The sequence below is a fragment of the Dufourea novaeangliae genome, unplaced genomic scaffold (genome assembly GCF_001272555.1).
Source record: "Dufourea novaeangliae isolate 0120121106 unplaced genomic scaffold, ASM127255v1 scaffold63, whole genome shotgun sequence".
Taxonomy (NCBI): domain Eukaryota; kingdom Metazoa; phylum Arthropoda; class Insecta; order Hymenoptera; family Halictidae; genus Dufourea; species Dufourea novaeangliae.
Window position 1 is genome coordinate 117,487 of NW_015373939.1, and position 24,343 is coordinate 141,829.

General features: G+C 37.5%; 1 protein-coding gene across 2 annotated transcripts in view; it reads right to left on the reverse strand.

Annotated features, from left to right (window-relative positions):
• LOC107185633 (hairy/enhancer-of-split related with YRPW motif protein 1-like) overlaps positions 1-24,343 on the reverse strand; it is an 85,798-nt gene that overhangs the window by 33,893 nt on the left and 27,562 nt on the right. For both annotated transcript variants that reach the window (XM_015573367.1, XM_015573366.1), the window contains exon 2: positions 2,956-3,085. In XM_015573367.1, the coding sequence (XP_015428853.1) occupies positions 2,956-3,085 (130 nt within the window). The remainder of the gene's footprint in view (positions 1-2,955; positions 3,086-24,343) is intronic.

Genomic DNA, 24,343 nt, shown 5'->3' on the forward strand with positions numbered 1-24,343 from the left:
GTGCGTCATTGGTTATAGACGTCATTACATATCGAAATATTTACTATACAAATTTAGATAGCTAATTAAAGAAACTGTCTAACAAGAAAAGGGCCCTAATATACGATTTTGACGAATCATTTAGGACATGTAGCAGGCTACTTCCACGTTACAAAATCATCCCCCATATGTAAGCGGAAATATTCGAAATTTTTTTAATTCTATATGTATTTGCTTTTGAAGTTTCCCACCTGACTTAAGTGCAAGTTATATTTAATTATTCACAGGTATTGTAGCATCGAGATAATACTCATGGTTTCTATCGTGACGTCTAGAGTTTGGATTAGGTATACCTACGTTAAATTTGTCCTTTGCAAAGATTTTTGAACGTATTTGGAACGTATTTGAACTCTGGCTGGTAAGATGGAAACTGTATACGTTGTCCCAACCCTATAATACCTGTGAATTATCTGGCAACATAACTTGTATTCAAGTTACGTGGAAACTTCCAAAAGAAAATAACTCAAAAACTTTCGAGCATCTGTTCTTATATGTTGGGGGGGGGATTGGTAAAGAGGAAAACGACCACTATATGTCTAAAAACTTTCATGAAAATCGGTGACCTGAAGTTGGGGCCCTCTTTTTGTAAGCCAGTACCTACCAAGTTACATAAAAGTCTGGCTTTCATGTTTTGCTAAAACATGAACAAAATTAACACAGATTCTCCCGTTTTTACATGAGGGCAGGATCGAGATTCGTGTAAAAAATGCGTTACACCTGGTCCGCGTCCACCAGCGCCAAGTGGTGTCAGATTTGTAGCAGTCTGAATTATTTGTAAACGACTGTAACAGGTGCGCTCCTCGAAGCAGATGCACCGCGACGATGCGGGCACACGCGGCTGGCAGCCAGCGGCCCATAAATACAACAAGTGTAACACGAACCGTTTGAATGAAATGTCAAGAGACGAGTCACGACGCACGAATAAAAACTACAAGACGAAATGAACTTGTTAAAAGTTAGCGAAAACCGGTCCCAAAATAGACACGGAATTAATAGAATGTACGCGGCGAGCGTGCGGTTCCCATTTCGGCCGGACGCACGGTGTCACAATCCCTCGTTTTTCGAGAAACGTGACCGTCATCGCCGCCGCAACTAGTAATTGCGTCACTAACTGATTCGACAACACGGAAAACCTTTCTCTACGCTGGCCTAAATACCGGGCTGCTCCCCGCGTACAGATTTTGACGCGGCCTTCCGGTCGCTCGCGAGCGCTCTTACCGAGAAACTCGATATATGTCTATGATAGCTGGTCTTCGTGGAACATGACGCTAGCTACTAACTAGACTATTGCGTCAGGACGTAAGTCGTGGGCGCTTCGGAATCGTGGCTCCGAGAAATCCGGCTTTCTTTATACAGACACTATATGTATATTCCTGGGCAGGATACATTTCTTGTATTCCGTTGACCGGTTGTTTTATTTAACCTTATGATTGCGGACCACTCAGGAACGAAAAATGTCAATCACGCAACGCAGTGGTAGCAACAGCCGCCACGATACACAGCACACTACTTAACATTGCGTGGTTCCTTACTAATAAAAATAACTCACCCAAATTATTTTTTTTTCTCACTATTTTGCAGTTAGATTTAATTAAAAAAAAAAGTAATTTGCAAACACGCAAACACACGCGCGCGCGCGCGCACAGACACACAGACTGCGCAAAAACTGAATCGTGCTGGTGCGCCGGCGTACGCAACGTGGTGGGAGAGCGAATGTGTGTGCGCGAAAGTACGTATGAAGGGGAAGTAACTCATGTGGCAATGTGTTCAGTGGCATTAAAGTTAGATTCTACTGTATATACATATATGTATAAAATGCTCATTTGGTATGAACATAGGTATAGGTATATGTATGTACATACCCAGATAGCACACAGACGGCTTAATGACGGCTTAATGGCGCCTTAGACCAAAAATAGCCGTAAAATGGGCGTCTTCAAAGGATCATGTGCTATCTGGGTATGTATGTATGCATGTATGTACCAAATGAGCATTTTACATTGGGCGTCTATAGGCGTTGTCCGCAGTCAAAGGGTTTTAAAAACTCAAAACAAGCACGGAAACTTGAGCGAAATACGTTTACGCGTGTAATATACATTTCTTACATCGGTTCTGGGCGGTTATGTGGAGACTGTTCGGAGAATAATGCTAAATTTTTAGAGCAATGTGTGTAAGATGTAGGTTCGGTAATATAGGGTGAAGGTTTTCTTCAGTCTAAAGGTCAGCAAGAGATGAGGTGTTGAGAGCAAAGTTCGAGGATAAATAATAAGGAAAGGATGAGATCATAGAGGGAAGAATTTGAGATGTTTTCTGTCGAGGATTTATTTGCTAAATTGCCAACAGAAAGTACACGGATGACTAATACTAATACGAAGAAGATTTAAATAGTATTAGTGTTGATATACAACACTTATTGTATAAACACTTTGCGAATCACCGTAATTCTGGTCTTTTGTTTTATCACTTATACAATGTTGTGTTGAAATCATGCAGGACAAATAGTGATTCAAGGTTAACGCCGTATTACTAGCATCCTAATTGTAATTGAACTGCCGTGACGGTAAAAGTACTTCTTTAGAAATACGACATCCGTTAACTTTGACAGGGAAATTTACGTGATGTACCGAATCCAGGCACGAAGGGTGGATAAACCGTATTAATTTATTAATAACTAAGGTCAAATCATTCATTTCGGATGGTTTGGCTCCACAAATATAACAGGAGGCTACGGAAGGAGTACCAGTTATAGCTTGGTGAACTTTACCAGCTAGCATTGTCAAGTGTAGGATATGCTGTATCGTATCATACTAATTTCTAAAATACATCTTTGTTGTCGTATACTACGTTTTTTAACGTATAAAAGTTTACAATGCCTATCCGAACACTCTGTATAATATGTATAAATCAAGTACTCACCCTAGAAACCTTCTTCTTGGTATAAACTTCGTCATCTTCCGAGACCGTGGCAAAGTTTAGATTTCCTTCGCAGTATCCGGTGCCTATTCCCATCCTGCACATCTCGTCCTTGCAGGATCTACCATCCAAGCTAGAAGCAAAATAACACGTGCATTTTGAAAATATATTTTTTGCGAAGTTTGATAAATTTACCTTGGAAAGGAGGTTTTATGTAAAATTGTAAAATAATTCAGGGTGTCCTTCAAAGTGTACTAGATACTATCGAGTAGGAAGCGATTTTCCATGAAAAAATAAATCGAAACTGAAGTTGAAATGATTGTTTCATGAAGAATCACATCTTGCGCAATAGTACTTCACTTTACGGGACACTCTGTATGTGTAAAGTTTATAGTCGGGTAATATAAAATCGAATATTATTGTATTATACTCTATTGAACATAATATTATATTTAGTAATGATGTCTAGATGAAAATGTCCTTAAGTCAATATAACTTTTTAGAAAACCCATATGCATCTCTAGAATCAGTTTCCTGAAAATATAAGCGACTATTAACTTCATTATCATCGTTCTTTAAAAATTGGGCTACTGTACTGATAGATACACTAGATGCAGCATAGTTCACCAAAATTTATAAATCACGAAATGTGTTGGAATATAAAAGGCTCATTCCGTTTCGTGATAATATAAAACCATTAGCGACAATATAAACCTTTAAAGAATTACAATACATAGTCAACATTGTCAACGAAACACCTGAAATTTTAAAATCACCTAAGCAGAAGCCTTCTGCCAGAAAGTAAAAGTGAACAGTGTATGTATTATACATGCCTCGTATAAAAGCCAGAATTCATTAATAAATCGGACGAATACCTGAGATTTTATCTGTTCATAAAAGTCAACCCTAAAACATAATATTTCAAGATAATTCTTTTGGAAACGTATGTGTTGTCCTAAGCGACCAATTAAAAAAAACTTAATGCTTTTCCCCGAATATTACCGAGTGGTGTGTCATTGTGAGCGAGCAGGATTAAGTTAAATAACAGAAAGGTTTCCAAATAATCCTGAGAATTCCACCGTCGGTAGTCACGTAAGGATCGTGAGTTGTTGCCGTGACTGCACCATGACACGCGGTATTCCGATAAAAAGAAATTTCTCGTGACACTTCCGTGAACAATGGCGGTAACAACAGAAACGATGTCGTGTTCGAATAACTTTCGTCGCTTTCACATACGTTCGAGTACCAACCAAGCGTTAGCCTGGCCAAAAGTTCACCTTACAGTTGTTCGAAAACAACAGTTTAGATTTTTAAAGAAAAATGTGCCGCTTAATTTATCAATCTGTATCCTTAACACTAGAACTACCAAGCAAGTGAAAATGACTTGTCAATACACTCTTACAACGACGATTAAAATGTTATGACAATACATTTTCTCAGATCTTTTGCACCTTTTATTACGATATGAAAGTCAAGAAATTAATCAATTTCTATAAATTTTCAGAAGTTTGTCACGTTTATCCATCGATCGAAGCAAATATGCATTTATCATCGGTAGTTCTAGTGTTAAATTTAGCAAAACCGCTACTAAAGCATTACACATATTGAAGTAAACAGATATCCTTACGTGGTTTCAGAAAGATCAATGCTTCACTACGTACTAAAAAAGGGAAAAAAAAAGAAAAATCTATCGGTTTATTACTATTCCCTACGATATCAAAGTTTCAGGATTTACGGAACTATTGACAACCTTTTCTTAAAAAGGTTCCATTTCGTAAATGGTGTTTACCTATTACGTTCTTTTTATAGGAATGCTATAGTTACACGTTTTAGAAGTTGGGTTTTCATGAATTTTTCTGTTTTGCAATCGGTACTTTCGAGATCTATGACGTGACTGTCTGTTCAAATTCGTATGAAGAATACGTGACGAATATCACGCTTTCTCTTCTACTTGTATTAAGGAATTACTAGAAATATCCGGTACTGACAGAGAAAGGTTACCGCCCGAAAATTTTGAGTTTAAAGAAGCTTTATGAGATTACAGAGCATGTTAAATTAAGCAAGAAATAATTTTTTACATCGGAAATTCATACCGATAGGGCGAAATTAATTCTTAAAAGTAGGTATTTGCTTTTTTTCGTTTTGTTGGATATCCCTTTGTACCCTCTCGAGATAGAGCAAAACTTCACAGCCACAGATTATTGAGTCTTATATTATTTTTTCTTAAATCTATGTAATTTTTTAATTTGTTATTCGCATGACAAAATTTTATTTCTATACTGGTATGTCCACATTTACTGCACCACATATACATATGGTTGCTCTGGCAAACCGTTCACCAGAATCTCAAACTATTCGTTTAAGTTAATGCGTGCATTGCATGTACCTACGTGCTTAGAGAGCAAAAGACAGATTAAACGTAAAAAATCAAAATGTGCATCCGTGCATCGAATTTACTGTCCTAAGAATTCATAATAAAACCGAATTATGAATCATCCGAGTCTTCCATATCCATCGACCCTCGCGTCAACGTACCTTCAACTTTCCCACTCAGCCTTCCATCATACTTGTCCGGTCAAGATCAACTTTTCTTATAAATGCATCACTACCTTCGCATTATAAATAGACTTTTGTTATCCTGAAACTATTATCTAACGATACACTTTATCTCGCGTAAATATTAAATTGCTCTCAAGACAAGAATTTACCGTGAGCGGAAGTCTCTCGTGACCTCGAGCTTTGAATATACATATGTATACATATCCCGTACGTGTTGTACTAATAAGTATGCTTCTAAATGCATTCTGAGAGATTTAACTTCAATTTACCCTTTTCAACGATATGAACCCGTGTACGCGGTTCGAAAAATTCTACACCATGTACTTTGAAATATTTTATTGAAACTAGAAATTACAGGACCCAAACGTGAAAACTAATCTAGCCCAACGCACACGCTTCATCGTAATAAGTAAGCCTATAATACATGCCCGTCATCGGACATCTTAGCGCTGAAAGGGTTAGTACCAGTAGATAACATGTATACTATGAAGATAAACCAATATGTTAGACATGCGCGGTCGAACACAGTCGGTTACCGTCATCGTGGTTTATATAAGTGGAGTCGAAGGCGGATGGCCTGTTGTTCATTGACCGTTGGAGAATTTATGATAGGGTTTCTATTGGGTTGGCAAGAAAGTATTTTCGGTTGTGACACATAGATAGCGTTGTAAGCGTTTTGAAGGACTCCTGTCTGCGTTATGGTTTTTTCCTTTTGACATTTGATATCAGCCACATTTAGGTTACTTAAGAAGCAAGTTGTGCAAATTTTTGTTTGTAGCTGTTAGTTCAGGGTCAATTTTAACATGGAGTGCAAAAACGAACATTTTCGGCATATTTTACTCTTTTATTTTCGTAAAGGAAAGAAAGCTGCTGAGGCCCACAAAGAGATATGTGAAGTTTATGGTGTTGATTGCATAACAGATCGCACGTGTCAGAATTGGTTTAAAAAATTCCCTTCTGGAGATTTTTCACTCAAAGATGACCAACGTTCTGGTCGACCTACTGAAGTTGATGATGACCAAATCAAAGCCATAATTGAAGAGGATCGTCACATAACTGTTCGAGAGATTGCAGAGAGGTTAAATGTATCGCATACAACAATTGAAAATCACTTAAAATGTCTTGGACTCGCTAAGAAGCTCGATATTTGGGTTCCGCATATATTGAAAGAGATTCACTTAACACAACGAATCAATATTTGCGATATGCATCTCAAGCGCAATGAAGCCGATCCTTTTTTGAAACGTATCATCACTGGTGATGAAAAATGGGTCATGTACAGTAACATTATTCGAAAACGATCATGGTCCAAGCGTGATGAACCAGCACAATCCACATCTAAAGCTGAATTGCATCAAAAAAAGGTCATGTTGTCAATTTGGTGGGACTACAAAGGTGTTGTGTATTTTGAGTTACTTCCAAGAAACCAGACGATCGATTCAGATGTTTACTGTCAACAACTATTGAAACTGGATGAAGCAATAAAAGAAAAACGGCCAGAATTGGCAAATCGCAAAGGAATTGTGTTCCACCATGATAATGCAAGGCCTCACACATCTTTAGTAACTCGTGGGAAATTATTGGAGCTTGGTTGGGAAGTGATGTCGCATCCCCCATACAGCCCTGATATGGCACCATCTGATTACCATTTATTTCGAAGTTTGCAAAACTCTTTGAATGGTAAAACTTTTACAAATGATGATGACCTTAAGTCGCACTTGGTTCAGTTTTTAGCTGATAAGGACCAGAAATTCTATGAGCGCGGAATCATGAAGCTGCAAGAAAGATGGCAAAAGGTCATTGAACAAAATGGAAAATATATAATTGATTAAAGTTTATTCTTTGTATAAAAAAAATGAGTTTTATTTCACACTATAAAACCGAAATTACTTTCTTGCCAACCCAATAGAATGCGAGCAGTGTTATATGAGAGAGGGTGCATAAGAATAAACAGACCTGGCGACGCATGGTGCGTGAGGCCACGTTTGGGTCTTCGGCTATCTATGACGCAGGGGGTTGTTTATGCGAAATTGTTGCGACCCAAAGTGACGATCGGTCGGATGTGTCGCGCTCAGAGAGTAAACTAATACTCGGAGCGGAGGATCGAAGAGATAACGAAATATTGAATATATGTGCTGTACTACTGAGTTCTTTATTTTACAAGATGTAAAGTATATCGAGTTATTATACTGTGCTGTGACCGTGTTGGCTGTTGTGTCAATACTCTCGTCTGTCTAAGTTCTGTCTTTATATATTGAATGCAGTGTGTATTGGAGAGGGTGTGTTCGAGTGTGATTGGTCGTGTCTGTTGGTGTGGGTGTGGCGAAATTTGGTGCGAAGGTAGAAAAAGACGGATTGTCATTTTTTCTCCTTTTCTAAGGGTGTCCTGGGATTCCTGGACATTAACTGGCGAAACCGATGTAATTGGTGTATTTACAGGTGAGAAACACGTGTTCGTCAGCTGTCTCAAAAATCCCAGGTTATGACCATTGACCGCTAGTAAAGGTAATGACGAGTTACAACAATAGGCCCGCGTGCCTCGATCGCTGTATTGTTTTGCTAGGGTGCACTGGTCATAAACGCGCCTCCGGTTTCCTAAGCCTAAATTGCTTTTTACAATCTAACGCTCAACAGAAATAGATGAGTGAAAGTTAAAGCTCCCATATAGGATATGACTTATCGTACAACAAGATGCACAGAGAGTTGAACAGACTAGAGGGTAGAAGCGACAGATTTATAGTTTGGCCTAATACCGTATCATACGATCGCGTCGTACTACATACAAGTCGTGCTACCGCTTGTCAAACGTTGCAACTGTCCAGCCGAACCAGCCGGGTGACTCAACGTGGTTATACGCTATCAGCGTATAATATTGTATGTCAACGCGTGTAATCTCGCGCATCCTCTTGTAAGATCCCATGCACCTTAAGTCCCTGTCACAAAACCTCCAAAGGTGAAATGGTACCTGGCCATACGCCTTGAACTCCATAAAAAAGACGCTGACGCTGACATATCTACACTAATTCGATTCATCCGGTCATACACTTTTGGCGGATAGTGTATTTCGAACAACGATGGACCAATTATACTCTAATGAGGGTCACAATGTTCTATAAAAGTAAATCAGTGTTCAGTCGTGTAAGGCATTACAGATGACGACGAGCACGTGCCAATCGATTAGCGATCGACTTGCGGAATTTCTCGAGGTGGAAACGATCGGTGGTAGCATACAGCTCGCCCACGGCCGTGTCTGACTTTACGTAATGTTTCGCTACGAGCTCGTTTCAGTCAATAACCCGACAACACCACGTCCTCTGCCCCGTTATAGATTTTATGCCATAAATAGAATCGACGGAAAAGGCACGAGCCACCACGCATTATTGATAACTCCAGCAATGTTGTTTCTCATGAAAGTTGTAGCCGGCAACGGGTTTACTGTTCGTGCGCTAGATTCAGTCCATCAAACCATTGCTCTGCCAGCGACATAAATATTGAGTTACAGCCTTCGGGGCTCACATGTGTCTACGACTCGACGCTTTCGGAACGTCACTAGATTATGGTAGTGATATAATTAGACGAAACTGACTTGCCAATTCCAATTCACCTAAAGAAACAAGAGCATCTCAAAATAATTTTCTGTGATCACAGTTTTCTTGTGTATCGTATTCTCGCGAAATACCTCAAGTTTAACCCTTTGATAGTCTAGTGTGAATGAAACTCGGGAGGGGCCTCAAGTATCGAATCCTACTCAAAACTGTTTAGTCCGCCATCGATATCTCGCGAACGACTGAAATTTATTGTTGCATGTATCACATTCGTTGGCCTCTCCTCATTTCTGATTAGGCCGAAGCCCATCAGCCGGCCAGGAAGAAACGAAAACGCCGCTGGATAACTCTAAATTCGCGGCTAGAGTCTGCAAATATCGAAAAAGAGAGACGGTCCCCGCGACAGGAGATTCCGGTCAAACGACACAAACAAAGAAGGAAAAATAATAGAATAGTACTACGAGACCGTTTAACTGAACAAAATAACAAAGTTTAATATAATTCTCGCACCGGCCTCTGCCGAGACCGCGTTACAAAAGGTGGTAAGCTTTAACAAACAGTGGTTCGACGGTCGACTGTCGTCGCGATCCGCGTATTCGGTAGAATCGACAATTTCGGCAATTCAGTGGTCCGCTACCACTCGAGATATTAATTCAGCCGTTACAATACACGGTGGTCGTACGGAATTTCGCTAGCGCCGACTATAAAAGATGTTACATTGACTTGAGGGCTTTCCGCGTTATTCTATCGCGTCCTGGAGGAAATCTGCGAGGGGTTTTTCGATAATTTAATTCTCCCGACAATCACGTGTTCAATCCGCGGGCCTGTTAGCGATATCTAACGATGACTCGACTATCGCGGCATTGTCCTGGCGAATACGAGACTAAGGTTTGCCCGTTGGAAACAAAATGAGGAGGCTTACCTACGGAGGTCCGATAATCCTTCCTCTCTCGCCTCGATTTTCCAGGGGTTCGCTACCCTCCGCTTCGCCTTCGCTGCTCTATTGCTCTCTATCTCTCGCTAGTGATGGGCACCATCGACTAAAAACTATCGACTAAGTCGATAGTAACCAACGACTACTTTCAGTCGACTAATATTAGTCGGTTGAAGCGATTACTTTCAGGCGACTAATATTAGTCGCTTGAAGCGACTACTTTAGTCGATTAAATTTAGTCGCTTCAAGGGACACGCTCGAACTATCGATCGTTATTGACTGGATCTTGGTTATTTTCTTCGCGATGCAAACGAATTGTAATTTTTCCATATATTTTTTTATGCATTACCAAGAACTGTGCAAATTATTGCTTATAACCTAATTGATTTTCATAAAAAATTTAGAGCAGTTAATTTCTTAAGTGCCAATATTAAATAGCTTACAAAAAATCGAATGTTAGTAATTGTTTAGAAAAACTTGTTTACCACTTATATTTTTGAAATTCTATCTATGAATTAATACATTTCCAAAAGGTAAATACACCAATGATGCTGAAAAGTTGATGACATAATCTATACATAACCTATAAAGGAAAATTTCAGTCAACTAAAAACTATCGACTAAATAGTCGATAGTACGTTGCGACTAAATAATCATTAGTCGATAGTTTAATTTAGTCGATGGTGCCCATCACTATCTCTCGCTAGTAACTTCGCTTGACCTTCTCACTCGCTATTCCGCACACACGATACGATAAACAATACGGTTGCCGCTCAAGTGAAGATTCGGGTCTCGTTACGCGACGCTAGACATAGCGGGCCCCCCACTATGATAATTTTTCTCCCCGCGTACCCTCCTAGAGTCCTGTGGATCCGCGCTCCTACGGCTCAGTAATGACGCGCCGTGGAAGGATCCTCTGGCCATGGGGATTCCTTCCGCCTTGTGAGGAGTCCAGCCTAGTGTTGTTAAAATGAGCCTCGAGTCTTGAGTTTTAACAGCTCGAATCGCGGTTCAAACCCTAAAGGCTCGAACCCTCGAGGTTCGAAGCTTGAGTCGTGAAAGCTCGAGTCTTTAACGCTCGAGCCTTTAAGCTTGAAGGCTCGAGTCGTATAAATTGTATGTAGTGAAGTAATGTACAGATCTTGCGTTTTCGAAGCCTTAAAACTTAACCTAAAAGTTTTCAGTTTTTAACTCTAATATTACACGAATCTCAAGCTTTTAAAGCTTCAAGGGGGAATAATCCAAAAACATCCAGAAAAGCGTGGTTTTTGTAAATTAGTTCTGCAACACCCAAACCTCATTAAACTATTACTAATAGGGTCATCAAATATATATTTTGGACAATACGTTAAATTTTCTTTTATTACAAAATACCTATGTATACTTGAGCAAGATATACGAGTCATAGGATGTTACGCGTCGAACAAAATAGTTTCTCAATTTGTTCACGGTTCATTGATCTGAGAGACAAAGTTAGGACATTTTTTTCGTTATTCATGTGATATTCGACTTAATATTTTAGTAGAATATTTTCGAAAAATTATACTTTGACAGTATATATAAAAAACTTAATTTTTTCCAATCTTCACTGTGTTATTGCACATTAAATCTGAAGCTATAAGGTTCAACCCTCTAAAACCCTTAAGTGTTAAATAATGGCATTAACACTAAATCTATAATATCATACTTCATACAGTTTTTAAAAAATACAGCCATGACTGCAAACACATGAGAGATTGATACCAAGAAAGGGAAATGAAAAATGAAACAAAATAACCATTGAATAGTAGACGAAATGAAACATTACTAACAATTTGTCTGTAATGTTCAAAAAATAGTATTATCGACTGAAAACATACTCTTACGCCGTGGGAGTCATAGATGACCGGCAGCAATATTAATGTACTACGCATGATAAGTTTGCACAATACATATAATCATATTGTGTAATATATTATTATATGATTCTAATGGGCAATCACTCTTTGGCGCTGAAGACAAAACCAGCAGAAACACGCTCGGCAGTGAACGTGTTAGCCTCGAGCTTCGAGGCCCGAGCCTTAAAGCTCGAGTTTCGAGCCTCGACGACTCGAGCCATGAAGCTCGAGCCTCGAGCCGCGAGCTTCATATGATTTTAGCCTTAAAGACTGAGTCTTTAAGGCTAAGCTTTGTAGCTTCAAAGACTCGAGCTTTATACAACACTGTCCAGCCTTACACCCTCCTACGTGGTTGCTGCGGCTCCCCATGGGTTCTCTCCCATCTGCCTCCTCCATCTTGGGATACTTTTCGGAGAGAAACGTCCGAGTCGCCGATTCCAGCTAGTAACTTTTTACTTTAGGTAATTTGTAAATACATATGTGTATATATACAGTTTTTAATGTTCTGTAGTAAATACAACTGTAATTTATTGGAGATTAAATTTGTATTTTCAAATAGCAGCGCCATTTGATTGTCGCTGGCGACCCGTGGTCGCGACTAGCGTACTCTGTATTCTTACCGTTTTTCCTGTCTCTTCTACTAAGAGTGAAAAAAGGTTAATCATCGTACAAATAAAGGTGTTTAATACAAAACGTGTACAAAACGTTACAAAACTCTGCCCAAACACTATTATTATTATTATTTATTAGCCCCCATAAATATTTTTAAGGCAAGTTGCCTTATGCAAAGTGAATAATTCATTAGGTAAAGTAACTATTTATGAAATCTGTTGTTATATGTAAACTACCTGGAAATAAAATACTTTTATAATGCACATATAAATTGGATTTCATTTCAAGTCAACTACTAACATGTGAAAGAAATAATCCTAACAAAGTTATTTTGTGAAAATAGACTCAGGGGATAGGAGATTGGAAATAACTTATAATAATTATTTGTAATAATTAGATACATGAATAAATTGTAACGGTAACTTTGCTGGTAAAACACTTAGTTACCTGTTTAATATACTATAAATAATTATTATAAGAAGTAATCATTATAAATATTATTTCCAGTGTTATAATCATTCAAATATTTTTAAAGGTTTTTATGAAAGTGAAGTATAGCCAACCGTCTCCCTATAGTTGGTTTATTGTAGATACTCAACAATTGGCCGTACAAAAAAAAACCTACAGTTGGCCCTTTGTATTATAGTGACGTAGGCCCAGCGTTGGGTATGATCATTCGCCCAACGTTGGGTATGATCGTTGGCCCACTTGCAAAAAAGGGTGACAATTCTAACTGTTGCCCAACCAATACTGCAACGAAGGTCCAACAAAATGCCAACAATAATTGCTACTAAGGTATGAAGTCAAAACAATATATCTAAAATTTCATCAAATCAATCGAATTCTACTGCAGTCAACGAATTCCATTAAGACCCAAAGATATACATATTACGTATATTCTTTATAGTGAACAGATAGTGAACGTTGTTTATAGTGATGGATAGCGCACAGGTATTGATCATTAGTGATCACAGTTACACTTCTGAAAGTTATAGAAATGAATCTTCGAATAGGGAAATTATTCAGTTCAATCGTTGAATGAAAAATACTAGATAATTCTTCAAAATTGGCATGCTGGTGACGATCAAAATAGTGGTACCAGTGGAAAGGGAATGCTTTTTCGTGGAAAAATCAGTCAAAAGTACAAAATAAAATTTTGTCATACGAGACTTCGATCTCCAGAAAATTAATTTTGAGGATTTCTTAGGTACGCGTGGAATTGAGTAGAACTTAGGTAACGTACCTATTCATTACTTGCCATATCTATTTATTATAAGAACAAATTCATACGTACAAGATCAATTTTAAAATTGGAATATCTCAAAAACTCAGCCTAAAACGAAACAATTTTGTTTTGAGTTTTTTTTAAATTTTTATTGCGTAAGAGATCATTTCCTACTTATTTGTATGTATCATCATTTCGACATTCCTTATACAACCAGTCTACATTTTTTTTACTATACATAATTATTCCACACGATTATAATCAAACGATCAAAGGGATATACACCTTATAGGTACCGAACTCATATATATTGTTTTCGAGAGACAATTAAACGAGTTGTTAAACGAAAGATTTTGGGATTGCAATTTCTTGAGTATTCTTTGATAAATAAAGTATATAACGCAACAACCAAGGCATTCCGATGTACGTAAATGGACCGTGTACAAGGTTCATGGAAAACGATTTATTTAAATAAAATGAAACGAATAGTTCCTTCTTGTAGAATAATATTATAGGGACGTTGAACAAAATGATGGTACAAGCGGGATGATTCGAACAGATGACCCCCGGTGCCGAAAGCCAAGACCTCCTGTTTTCCATTGATGTTATTCCTCCTCTTGTTGGGTATGGAGGTCCCGACCCCACAATATTGCTAATGTTCTGATGGACGTTTCTCCATAAATGTGTTAATATAGCTCAGTTACTAGAATGCTTGGATAACCCTGTGCGTACGATACGTCATTCATACCATAACGTTGGTTGGAAATGAAGGTGAATATGATTTTTACATGATTTTAATGAAACAACTGTTTCATGCAAAATAACAAAATCTGTGAGCTGTGTGGCCGGTGAATATTGTCTGTTTAACTGTTGCTTGCGTTCCCATTGGGTGATGTACCTATCTATTTGTGTTATAGTAAATGAAGTGTCTTTTCTGAAAACTTTCGCAAAAGCGACTTTTCTGACTTTCGTCTGATTTCAAAGTTTTTTGAAAATGCATATTTATGAGTTTCTATCTTAGAGAAACGTGTATTCTTCCTTGTTGTAACGAATTAACAGAAAGTAAGGTTTTACTATAGAAGAGAAATCGATAAAAAAATGTATTTCTATTTGCTACAGCCTCATTCGCATAATTTCCGAATGATTTTATAATAGTTACACCGAATAATTCTCATAAAGCATTAAGTCAGTTTTTACTTTTATATTCCGTCAAGAGGACCAAGTGTTTCTGATGCGACGTTACTTTCATATTTATCGATTTTGGCATAACAATGACGTCAGAAGTGATCGAAATCCGAAGGAAATCAACATCGTTCGCACGAACACTAACAAGAAAAAATAATAACTGTGACCATATCGAGCATCACTGTTTCAGTATGCGTGTTTCTTCACCCCGCTTTATTTCCAGCAGCAAATCGTTGACGCGTTATTTGCCAACCCGAGGGAATAATTAATTCTGTGGAAACTTTGGCTCAGACGGTATCAATCGATCCCACACGACGGAATAAACCGTCTGACCGGTGTACGCGGCGTGTGTTTTTCATACAATCGAAACATATATTACGAACCCGGCTAAATACACGCTCCCACTGAAGAATACGTAGACGTCTTCTCCGCTTGGTAATTAGTAATTAGTATGCGCGCGTAATTGAAGTTTTCTCGCTGCGAATGACTAAACACCTCCCTCCCGAGCAGTGAGTCTGGTTAAGCCGTTTCCGTGAATAATATTGCTCGCTGGAAATTCACGTTCGCAAATGCAATTAAGGTGTTAACGCGCATCCATGAAACTTCCATTGGATGAATTAACGTTTGTGATATGACAGTTTCCTAAGGTTACCGATGCGTCTATATTTTGCATTTCTATGAAAAAACTTACGATCCGTACGAGTTTCTGAATACCCGATAGATAACACAGGAGTAGAAATCACTTTAGGCCCGGAGGATACACGTATAAATCAATTTAAATGCGAATATTTCGAGTCAGTCGTAGAAAAATGTTTACTGATAGGTATAAGACCCAGAGTCTGGAAAGGATTAAGGATTATTCCTATGTAGATAGAGTGTCCACAAATTTTATTTTTTTTTTCATTTTCTGATAGTTTCAAGTCGTAAGAATTTACGTCTATGTTTGTTAAAATAATTCTTTACAAGTTACAACTATTAATAAATTAACAGAAATAATTTTGTTAATGTTTGGAAAAACAACGTGCGTGTAACATTTTACAGCGAGGTTTACTTGAAATTCCAAAATTTTCAGCAGGGTAAAAATTTCCATTATTTGTCAAAATCATTTGTACTTTTTATACAATTCTGTCATTGCGTAACTATAATAGATTAATATAATCATCATTGTATTAATTGCTTAATGTGTAAATACTTGACTTTTCGATACATAGCATTATTGCTCCAAGATCGGTTCTCTATTTCACTTTCAACTTTTATCTGGCAAAAGTTTAATATGACAGACAAAATTGATTGCCAGAGTGGATTTCGTATTTTAAAACATAAGAAAGATATTGCTTTTGTTAAGCCGGTTAAACGTAAAGGAAATTCTCTTGCAGACCCGTGTAAACAACTGACATTCGATACGTGAGATCGAAGACAAACATGTGTCGAGGTTGCATGTAAAATTTCCCCGTAACGACACGTGCCGAGTTTTCCTCGGTTAAGCGTGTTGCCTGAATCACGTAACACGTACGACGCGTTAAGGGCGCGGAATTCTTGTGATCCAGAAAGAAAAAACTCACGGAATAGCATTTCCCGCCAACGGTACCTGTAATAAATAGATCATCAGCAATGTACATTCCATGCCGGAAAAAACATCTCGGAATTATCCACGTTAACGAGGACTCTACAGTTTGAACATTTTTCAGTATACAATCTATGTAATATTGTACTACAAAATTTGTATCTATGTAATATTGTACTACAAATATTGTACTACAATCAAAAGTGTTGTCTTATGTCCCGCAATTAATTCGGATATAGGACGTTCTACTATAGTAAGTTGATGCAAAGAAAATGTCGTATTCACAAATGAAACTTTAACCACACGTCGTTTCGTCAACGCTATTTAAATGATATTTTTCTTGTTGTCTCTCCTGTTTTATTTTTTGTAAGCATTTTTAAGCCTTAACACTTCGTCTTGGAAGACGTCTGGGTCGACGACAGTGTGTATATTTTCATGGATAGGCTGTGCGTAACGAATCGACCGAATACCCAGCCTTGAATTTCACGAATCAACGCTGAACTGTGAAAATTTATACTTTCAGCAACTTCTGCGACACATGTACCAAATTTCAACTCATATAACGAAAATCACACGAATGTTCTAATGATTCATGACGGCTGACAATGAGGTTTTAACATTTCTGTTACACATCTTGATAGATAGCGTATTTCTTCTTCTTCAAAATGGTTCAAAACAATAGAAAACTGGACAAAATTTAATGAATGCTACGGGTCCGGCAAATTTCAACGCCGGAAAAACAAACATATCATGTGCAAGAACCTAATATAAATGGACACCGTCCCCGATCTTCGTATAATTTTTCCGAAAAACAGAGATATAAAAAGGCCGAAAAAGTGGGTTAGCTAGAGGTTCATCGACAACTACGATCGACGTCTATCGGAAAAAAAGCATTCCTATCCTGACACACGAACACGCTGACTTGAAGTTTCTATTTATACGTTATCGTTCCCGCTTCGTGACATAATTCGATTTTACGTTATATATGTAATTGCACGCCGAGATGTTACACAATTCGTCCATGCGACGACGATCGATCGCGGCGGTCGTGTTCTTCGGCTACGGCATTCCGAAACTGTAGCCGCCGGTAAAAGTAACGTAAAGGACAATACGCGTGCCTATCAAGAGCGCAATTACGCGTAATTGTATAATAACCGACCGATAAGAAATTTCGACTCCTCTGAAAGTTTATTGCGGAGTAAGTACTCGGTTTGTGTTGATATTGAATGATTCGTTGACGGGATAGTGATTAGTGATGGAGTTATGGTTAATATTGGACTGTCCCATAAATCCTTGCCATTTTAATGGGGATTTGTTAGTTCTTTGGGGTCTTCGCTAAATGTTAGATTAGTTTTGGGATATAATACTGTCCAGAGTGGGTCAATTAAGGGAGATGCAGGTATTATTTGTGGAATAGATGGAAGTGTATCATTTAGGTATTCTTTAATTCGTTGAGAAAAGGGTTTGGGACATATGTATTTGGAAGTATTGGAATAAGTCTGATCATAGTGATTTGAGAAAATATTCGTATATGTAGAGTTAGAAGGGGTACTTAGTAGTTTTATAGCATAAGTTAAGCTGAGTTCTTTTCTCCTAATATCCAGTGGATTTTCATCACATTCGACTAAGAGACAATAAATGGGGCCCGTTTTTAAATCACCTAGTGCAAGTGCTCAGCAATAGTTTTGAATAGTATTTAATGAGTTTAAAAGAGAATCTTTTGCAGAGTTGTAAACTATGTATAGAGCCATAGTCCAATTTAGATGTTATTAGGGATTTACATATTTGGATTATGGTTTCTTTGTTAGCACTCCACATTAGGGCTGAGATTATTTTGATAATATTAATCCTTTGTAGACAGTCGTTTAGTAGATATTTGATATGTTCTGCCCAAGTTAATTTATGATCAATGATTAAACCAAGAATTTAAATTTGGTTAGTTCTTTTGATTTCATGTGTAGCTACAAATAATTTAATATCTGGAATGTTTTTATTTTGTCTGGTGCAGAGAATATATTTAGATTTATTGTCTGAGAATTTAAAGCCGGTATTATTTGACCATTTTTGGATTTTATTTAATGTGTCCTGGAGAATTGGCTGTGTAGTTCTCGCGTTTTTACCACTGCACAGGATTGTAAAATCATCTGCAAAGATGCAAAATTTAACAGGACGAGGAATGATGCTTGTAGAAGCTTTATTTATGGATATAAGAAAAAGTGTAACGCTCAGAACAGAACCCTGTGGTATGCCGTTTTGTATGTGTAATTTTTCTGATACATTGTTGTTTACTTTAACCAATATGGATCTATTACTAAGGAATCTTTGCTATAAAGTTCAACATTTCACCGTCAACACCAATATCAGCCACAATTTGAGCAATTCTATCTTTTCATACCACGTCGTAAGCTTTTTCAATATCTAGTTCAACTGCTATAATAGAGTGTTGCTTAGTAACAAAAGCATTGCAAATTAACGTTTCCAAATTAATGAGGTGGTCGATTGTACTTCTATACCTTCTAAAGCCATACTGGTGTGGCGCTAAAAAATGAATCTGCTCAAGGAGCCAATCAACACGTTTGTTAATTATTTTTTCAAACGGTTTGCATAAAGTAGAAGTAAGAGTTATTGGCCTGTAGTTTTTAGCTCTACAGGGATCTTTATTTGGTTTGAGGATAGGGATTATAATTGATTCTTGCCATTTATTTGAAAAGGAGTTAGAAGACCAGATTTCGTTAAATAAATTGGTTAAGAACTCTAGGGCACAGTGAAAAAAAATTTAAAAGAAATATGTTAAATATGCTATCGTGGTCTGGGCAAGAGTTTTTTAAATTAATTAAATTATTTATACTTTCGTTAAGCTGGATGGGATACATTAATGTAGGGTTGGAGGTTTTGTTTGAAAGGATGTTATCGATTTTGGTTTGTGAGGCAACTTGAAACTTACGAATTTCATTTGTGTAATTTATATCGTCCGAGTTTTTGGCAAATTGATAGCTAAATGATTTATTTTGTTATCAGAAGTTATAATGGTAGTAATAATCGATTGTCTATTTATACCATTTATCTTTCTTACTTTATTCCAAAAGGTAGAGGTAGATGTCGAAATTCCTATCAAATTGATAAAATTTAGGCATGATTGCTTTTTGTTTTCTTTAAGAGTTCGATGAGCAAGGGAATGGGGCTTTTTATACTGAATTTTATTTTCAGTGACAGGTTGGCGTTAGAAGTGGGAGAAGGTTTGTTTATAGGCTTTTAGTGCTTTTTGGCATATATTTTTGTTTCGCTCTCCTTGTTGTGTTTTCCGTTGGTCGAATCTGAATTGAATCTTTGGAAGTCAGTTCCCAAATATCTTTGCTATGTGATTCTTGAGGAGTAGCATTTGCGTTGGAACTTATGGTAGAGAGTGGTCTTTTATGATTTCCAGAAGGTAGTAAATCTTGTTCATTGTCGGTGATGTTGTATTCTGGTGTATGTACAATAGTTTGATATTATAGCTTGGTGTATGTTCACTTTCTTGACTAGGTTCAGTGGAAGTAGGATTCTCCTTAGTCGTAGACGTGTTTATGGAGCAGTTCTTTGCTGGGAGTCCGGATTCTTTATAATTAAAGCAAGTAAGTGCGTCCGTTGTTATGTAAATCCAGAATGTAGTATTATCATAGGCAATTTTGACCGACTCGAGAAGCTTGATGATATCGTCGGGATGAACATATGTTTATCGCCGGAAGCTCATGATATAAGCATAACCATTATCATTATATCCAGCACATACGTAGGTCACTATGGATCCTAATTTAATATTCGTATTAGACAAAAGTTCTTCTAAAACGTTGTGTGGGGTGATGGGGCGGAGATTTTATAGGGCGATTCTTTTAAATTTTGTGATTAGTGGTTGTATTTTGAGTGTCTTATTTTTAATATGGATAGTTTGGTCGGATTCTGTAAGTTTGTTTTACTATTTCTGAACTAGCTAGATACATACGGATTCTATTCATAGAGATTCTTGAAACAAATCTGATATTAGAGTCGAATTCCTCGCACAGAACATAAACACATCCTGCCTGTTCGACGGTCCGACGTTGAGTCCGTCTTGGCCGTTTTGTTCGGACAGCATCGCAAGCACCAGCTTGCGGAGCTGGTCCCTGTAACGGTTGGCGTTGATCGTCTGGTTAGGCTCCAGGAGTCCCCAGAAGAGCATTCCCTGCGAGACAGCATCAACTTCCAACCGTGTGGATCAGGCTTTGGTTGAGCTGGCAGAAGTTCGCTGCGAGGAAGCCAAAAATCGTAGCGTGTGTCATATTCGTAGCGTACCAGGCTTTCATGTCCAGTGATAATTTCCGTAAACAAGTCCTTCCCGGTGCTGGCCGAACAACAAACTTTGACAAATGCTAACACGAGCAGCCTGGTCATGATCGGTCAACGCGTAAGGCGTCCATCATGAAATCACTTTGCGGTAGCCCATCGAATTGAGGTGGCTATCGATGGTTGTACGGAGTTGCCGAAGAGCATTCTCCAAATCCCGCGTGTTGGAATCCGTGTGCAGCTCCAGTTCGCCGTGTAGAGCGTCTTCGTCGAAGGTATTTGGCCGGCCATAGCGAATTTGCTTTTCACACATTATATCGCCCTCATCGAGGAACTTATACCAGAAGTGTACCGTCCGATCGCTACTAGTACCTGGCCCAAATGCAACGTTGACCTTCTTAGCCGTCGTCTTCGTTGAAGAGGTGTTAAGCCGGTGCTCATACAACATAGTAGCTCGCAGTTGACGTTGCTCCATTTTGGTTCTCTATTAATCTACCTGTTACGACCGCGCCAATTTATATCCATTACGCGGAAGGTTCGCGCACACACTCGCGCATTCTGGAAACTTCTCGGGCCTACTTAGATTTAAAGACGAAGACGTTCAAAAAACAACGAACCCAACAAGGACTTATGGGACAGCCCAATACATATAATATGTACATATATATGTTGTGGTGCATCAGATTTATGTTCATTGAGCAGAAGCTGACTGCTATCGATATAGACATAGACGAATAATTATAGAAAAAAAATAATAACAAAGGAATAATAATCACGAAGAACGATGGTTTATTCATTATACTTGTTAGATATTTCATATGATCAAATTAATTTCTTAACACTCAATGAGTAAATGGAAAATTCAGGTTCAGTAAAATTCCTTTTATTGTCAAGTTTAGAAGACTGTTAGTTTAATAAAAATACACATGTAGCAGGAGTTTAGTTTCGATCTTTATGAATGTTAACCATACGATAGTACGGGACACATTTTTTCACAAAAAAAAAAGGTTATATTTAGTGGTTAAGAAACTTTTCCTATGTTTCTCGTACTTCTATTAATTTTTATTCCAACAAACATCAATTGCTTCACTAGTTTTTACACAATCTCCAAACCATTATCCAAACTTTTTATAAAATAAAAAAAATTGTTTAATTCAAGTTCCTACAAATGAATTCGTAAAAATCTTTTGGTGCATAAACATTAACAGCTTCTAAATTCTGTACAAACTTAAACAAAAAATGGATATTCATCAAAATCGTATCATTTCCGAACCTTTGTTGATAAGTATACGTATAAAATTTACACGTACTCTGGCAAGTGCTTCTATTCATATATTTTATACATCATCTGGTATGCGAAAGGTATACACACGTACGTTTTATTTAAGATATTGTAAAAATGTAAATTTGTTTAGGCAGAGTTATAGTCCATTCATATTCATAACCATTATTTTTGTACACCAAAATACTCGGAGAAGGTTCAAACACGCTTCATTAGCGTTTACTGCTTACGATCATTACCGAGAATAGCTTTCTTTACCGCTATATGTCATTGACTTGCAGAGTAATATAGTGACGTAATCTGTACGCTTTACTGATATCCCGATGCTAATGACATTACTTCTACACTACAACGTTTATTGTTCATGTACTTTTACGAAAGAAATTATTGTGGCTGAAAAACACCTGGTAGAGAAAGACGAAATTCTTGCAACAAATTATAATGAATCTCTGTCTCCGAAAATTATGCATGTATTATGTTTCGAAAACTTTAGAAATATCAAATTATTTCCGGAAGCTTAACAATTTTCTCGGCATTTCTACTTTATCCTTTCGATATTGTTTGCATTTATGTAGTTTAAATGAAATCTTATTTATATTCATTCACGTTCGAATGATCTGGTGAGATTCTCAATTCAGAAACAGTTTCTTTGAATATATTTTACTTTCTATTTAGAGGACAGTAGATGTATTGAGATAATTTAAAGAGACTTATGCAAAATTTAACGAAAATCTAAAATTATCTGTTCAAGTGTCACCTTGAAGGTGCGCATGAACAATTCGAAAATAAATTTTTCAATTAATAAAACGGAATAAATATTTGTTTATTTTCATTATTATGCTATTATATATTTCAATATTTCAATTTTTCTTCCTTTTAACATAAAATATACGTATGTGACGATTCATGAAAAAGTGTTATCTTTTTTATCAGATAATGAAGCATCGTTTTATTTTCATGTAACTTGAAATATTTAAGACATAACAGACGAGCTGCACTTTCAGATTAACTTACAAGGGAAGGCACGGACGTGTCCCCCTCCGATTTTGATGAAACTTCGTATGTCTGTTAAGCAGTCAAAAATAAGGGATACGTATATTTTTTATCAGCTGACACACAACTTCCTTAAAGTGTCACCCCTTAGGTGAAACATCCCCTCGAAGTTTCGTTCAAGGAACACACACGATAAAGTACGATGATAGACCGAACACTGAGAACGTTTATTTGACGATATGCAATAACTAATACGGAACTAGAACGCGATGCGCGTTCGATAAGAATTTGTTGGCTGGTTGCAACAAAGAGAACGGTATAACAATGACGCGATGTGCGTGCAAAATTGTCGTCCGAGAATAGTACCGGTATTCTTCCGATTCTGCTCTAGTCTGCGGGCTGTCCGGTGTAGGACACTGCTCGAGCACCGAGAGTCCTTTTTTGCACACCTCGGTGATTGGCGGTGAGTCATCGCGCGATACAGGTGTGTGTTATGATTGGTTTCGCCGAATTCGCGTAATATTTCTCGGAACGAGGAGCGCGACGGAATCTCGCGAGACTTCGTCGAAACTTGGGAAACCTCCTTGCATCTGCCAGCGCAAAAAAAAAACGCTGCGCAATCGTTTTAAAGAGGAAACGTACCGCAAAAGAGTCACTATTCACCAATTTTTCAGACCATATCGCAAGTTTCACTATCGAGGGCATAGGGTAAAAAAAATGTGATCAGTTCGGCCTTTGGCACAGGGGTTACGTGTACTTTTAACTTGAAAAAAAAACGTGGACACATGAAAGATTCCACGATTATGGTTAAAATGGCATCGTGTTTTGTGAAAAATGGTAATTATGCAATATTTTACGTTATTTTGAAATGGACTGTATACGACGAAGGAAAATTTCAACAAATTGGCAACTGAAGGCCTTTAAAGAGAAATCTCACAGCTTTCAAAAATTCTTTCGGAATTTTCTATACGATCATGCGTTCGCAAGTTACAGGCGCTCAAATTGGAAAGTGCCTTTTCGCATATGATGACGAATAACTCAGCCAATAAAAATTGTACAATAAAATTAAACAAACGAAATTAAGGAGAAAAGTTTGTTCTCTAACAGTATTCCATTGGGATTACCAGAAAAAATTTTATTTGGCCCACGCATTCTCTCAAAGTTGACCAACATTTTTTAACATTCACTTGCTGCGCTTCATCTTTAAAAAAGAAGGAACAAACTACATGAAAATAATTTGTGAATTCCCTATTCAAAAACTAGAAACTTCAGGCTACAAAATGGTCGTATACAATATTTTTTATAACTATTTTTGG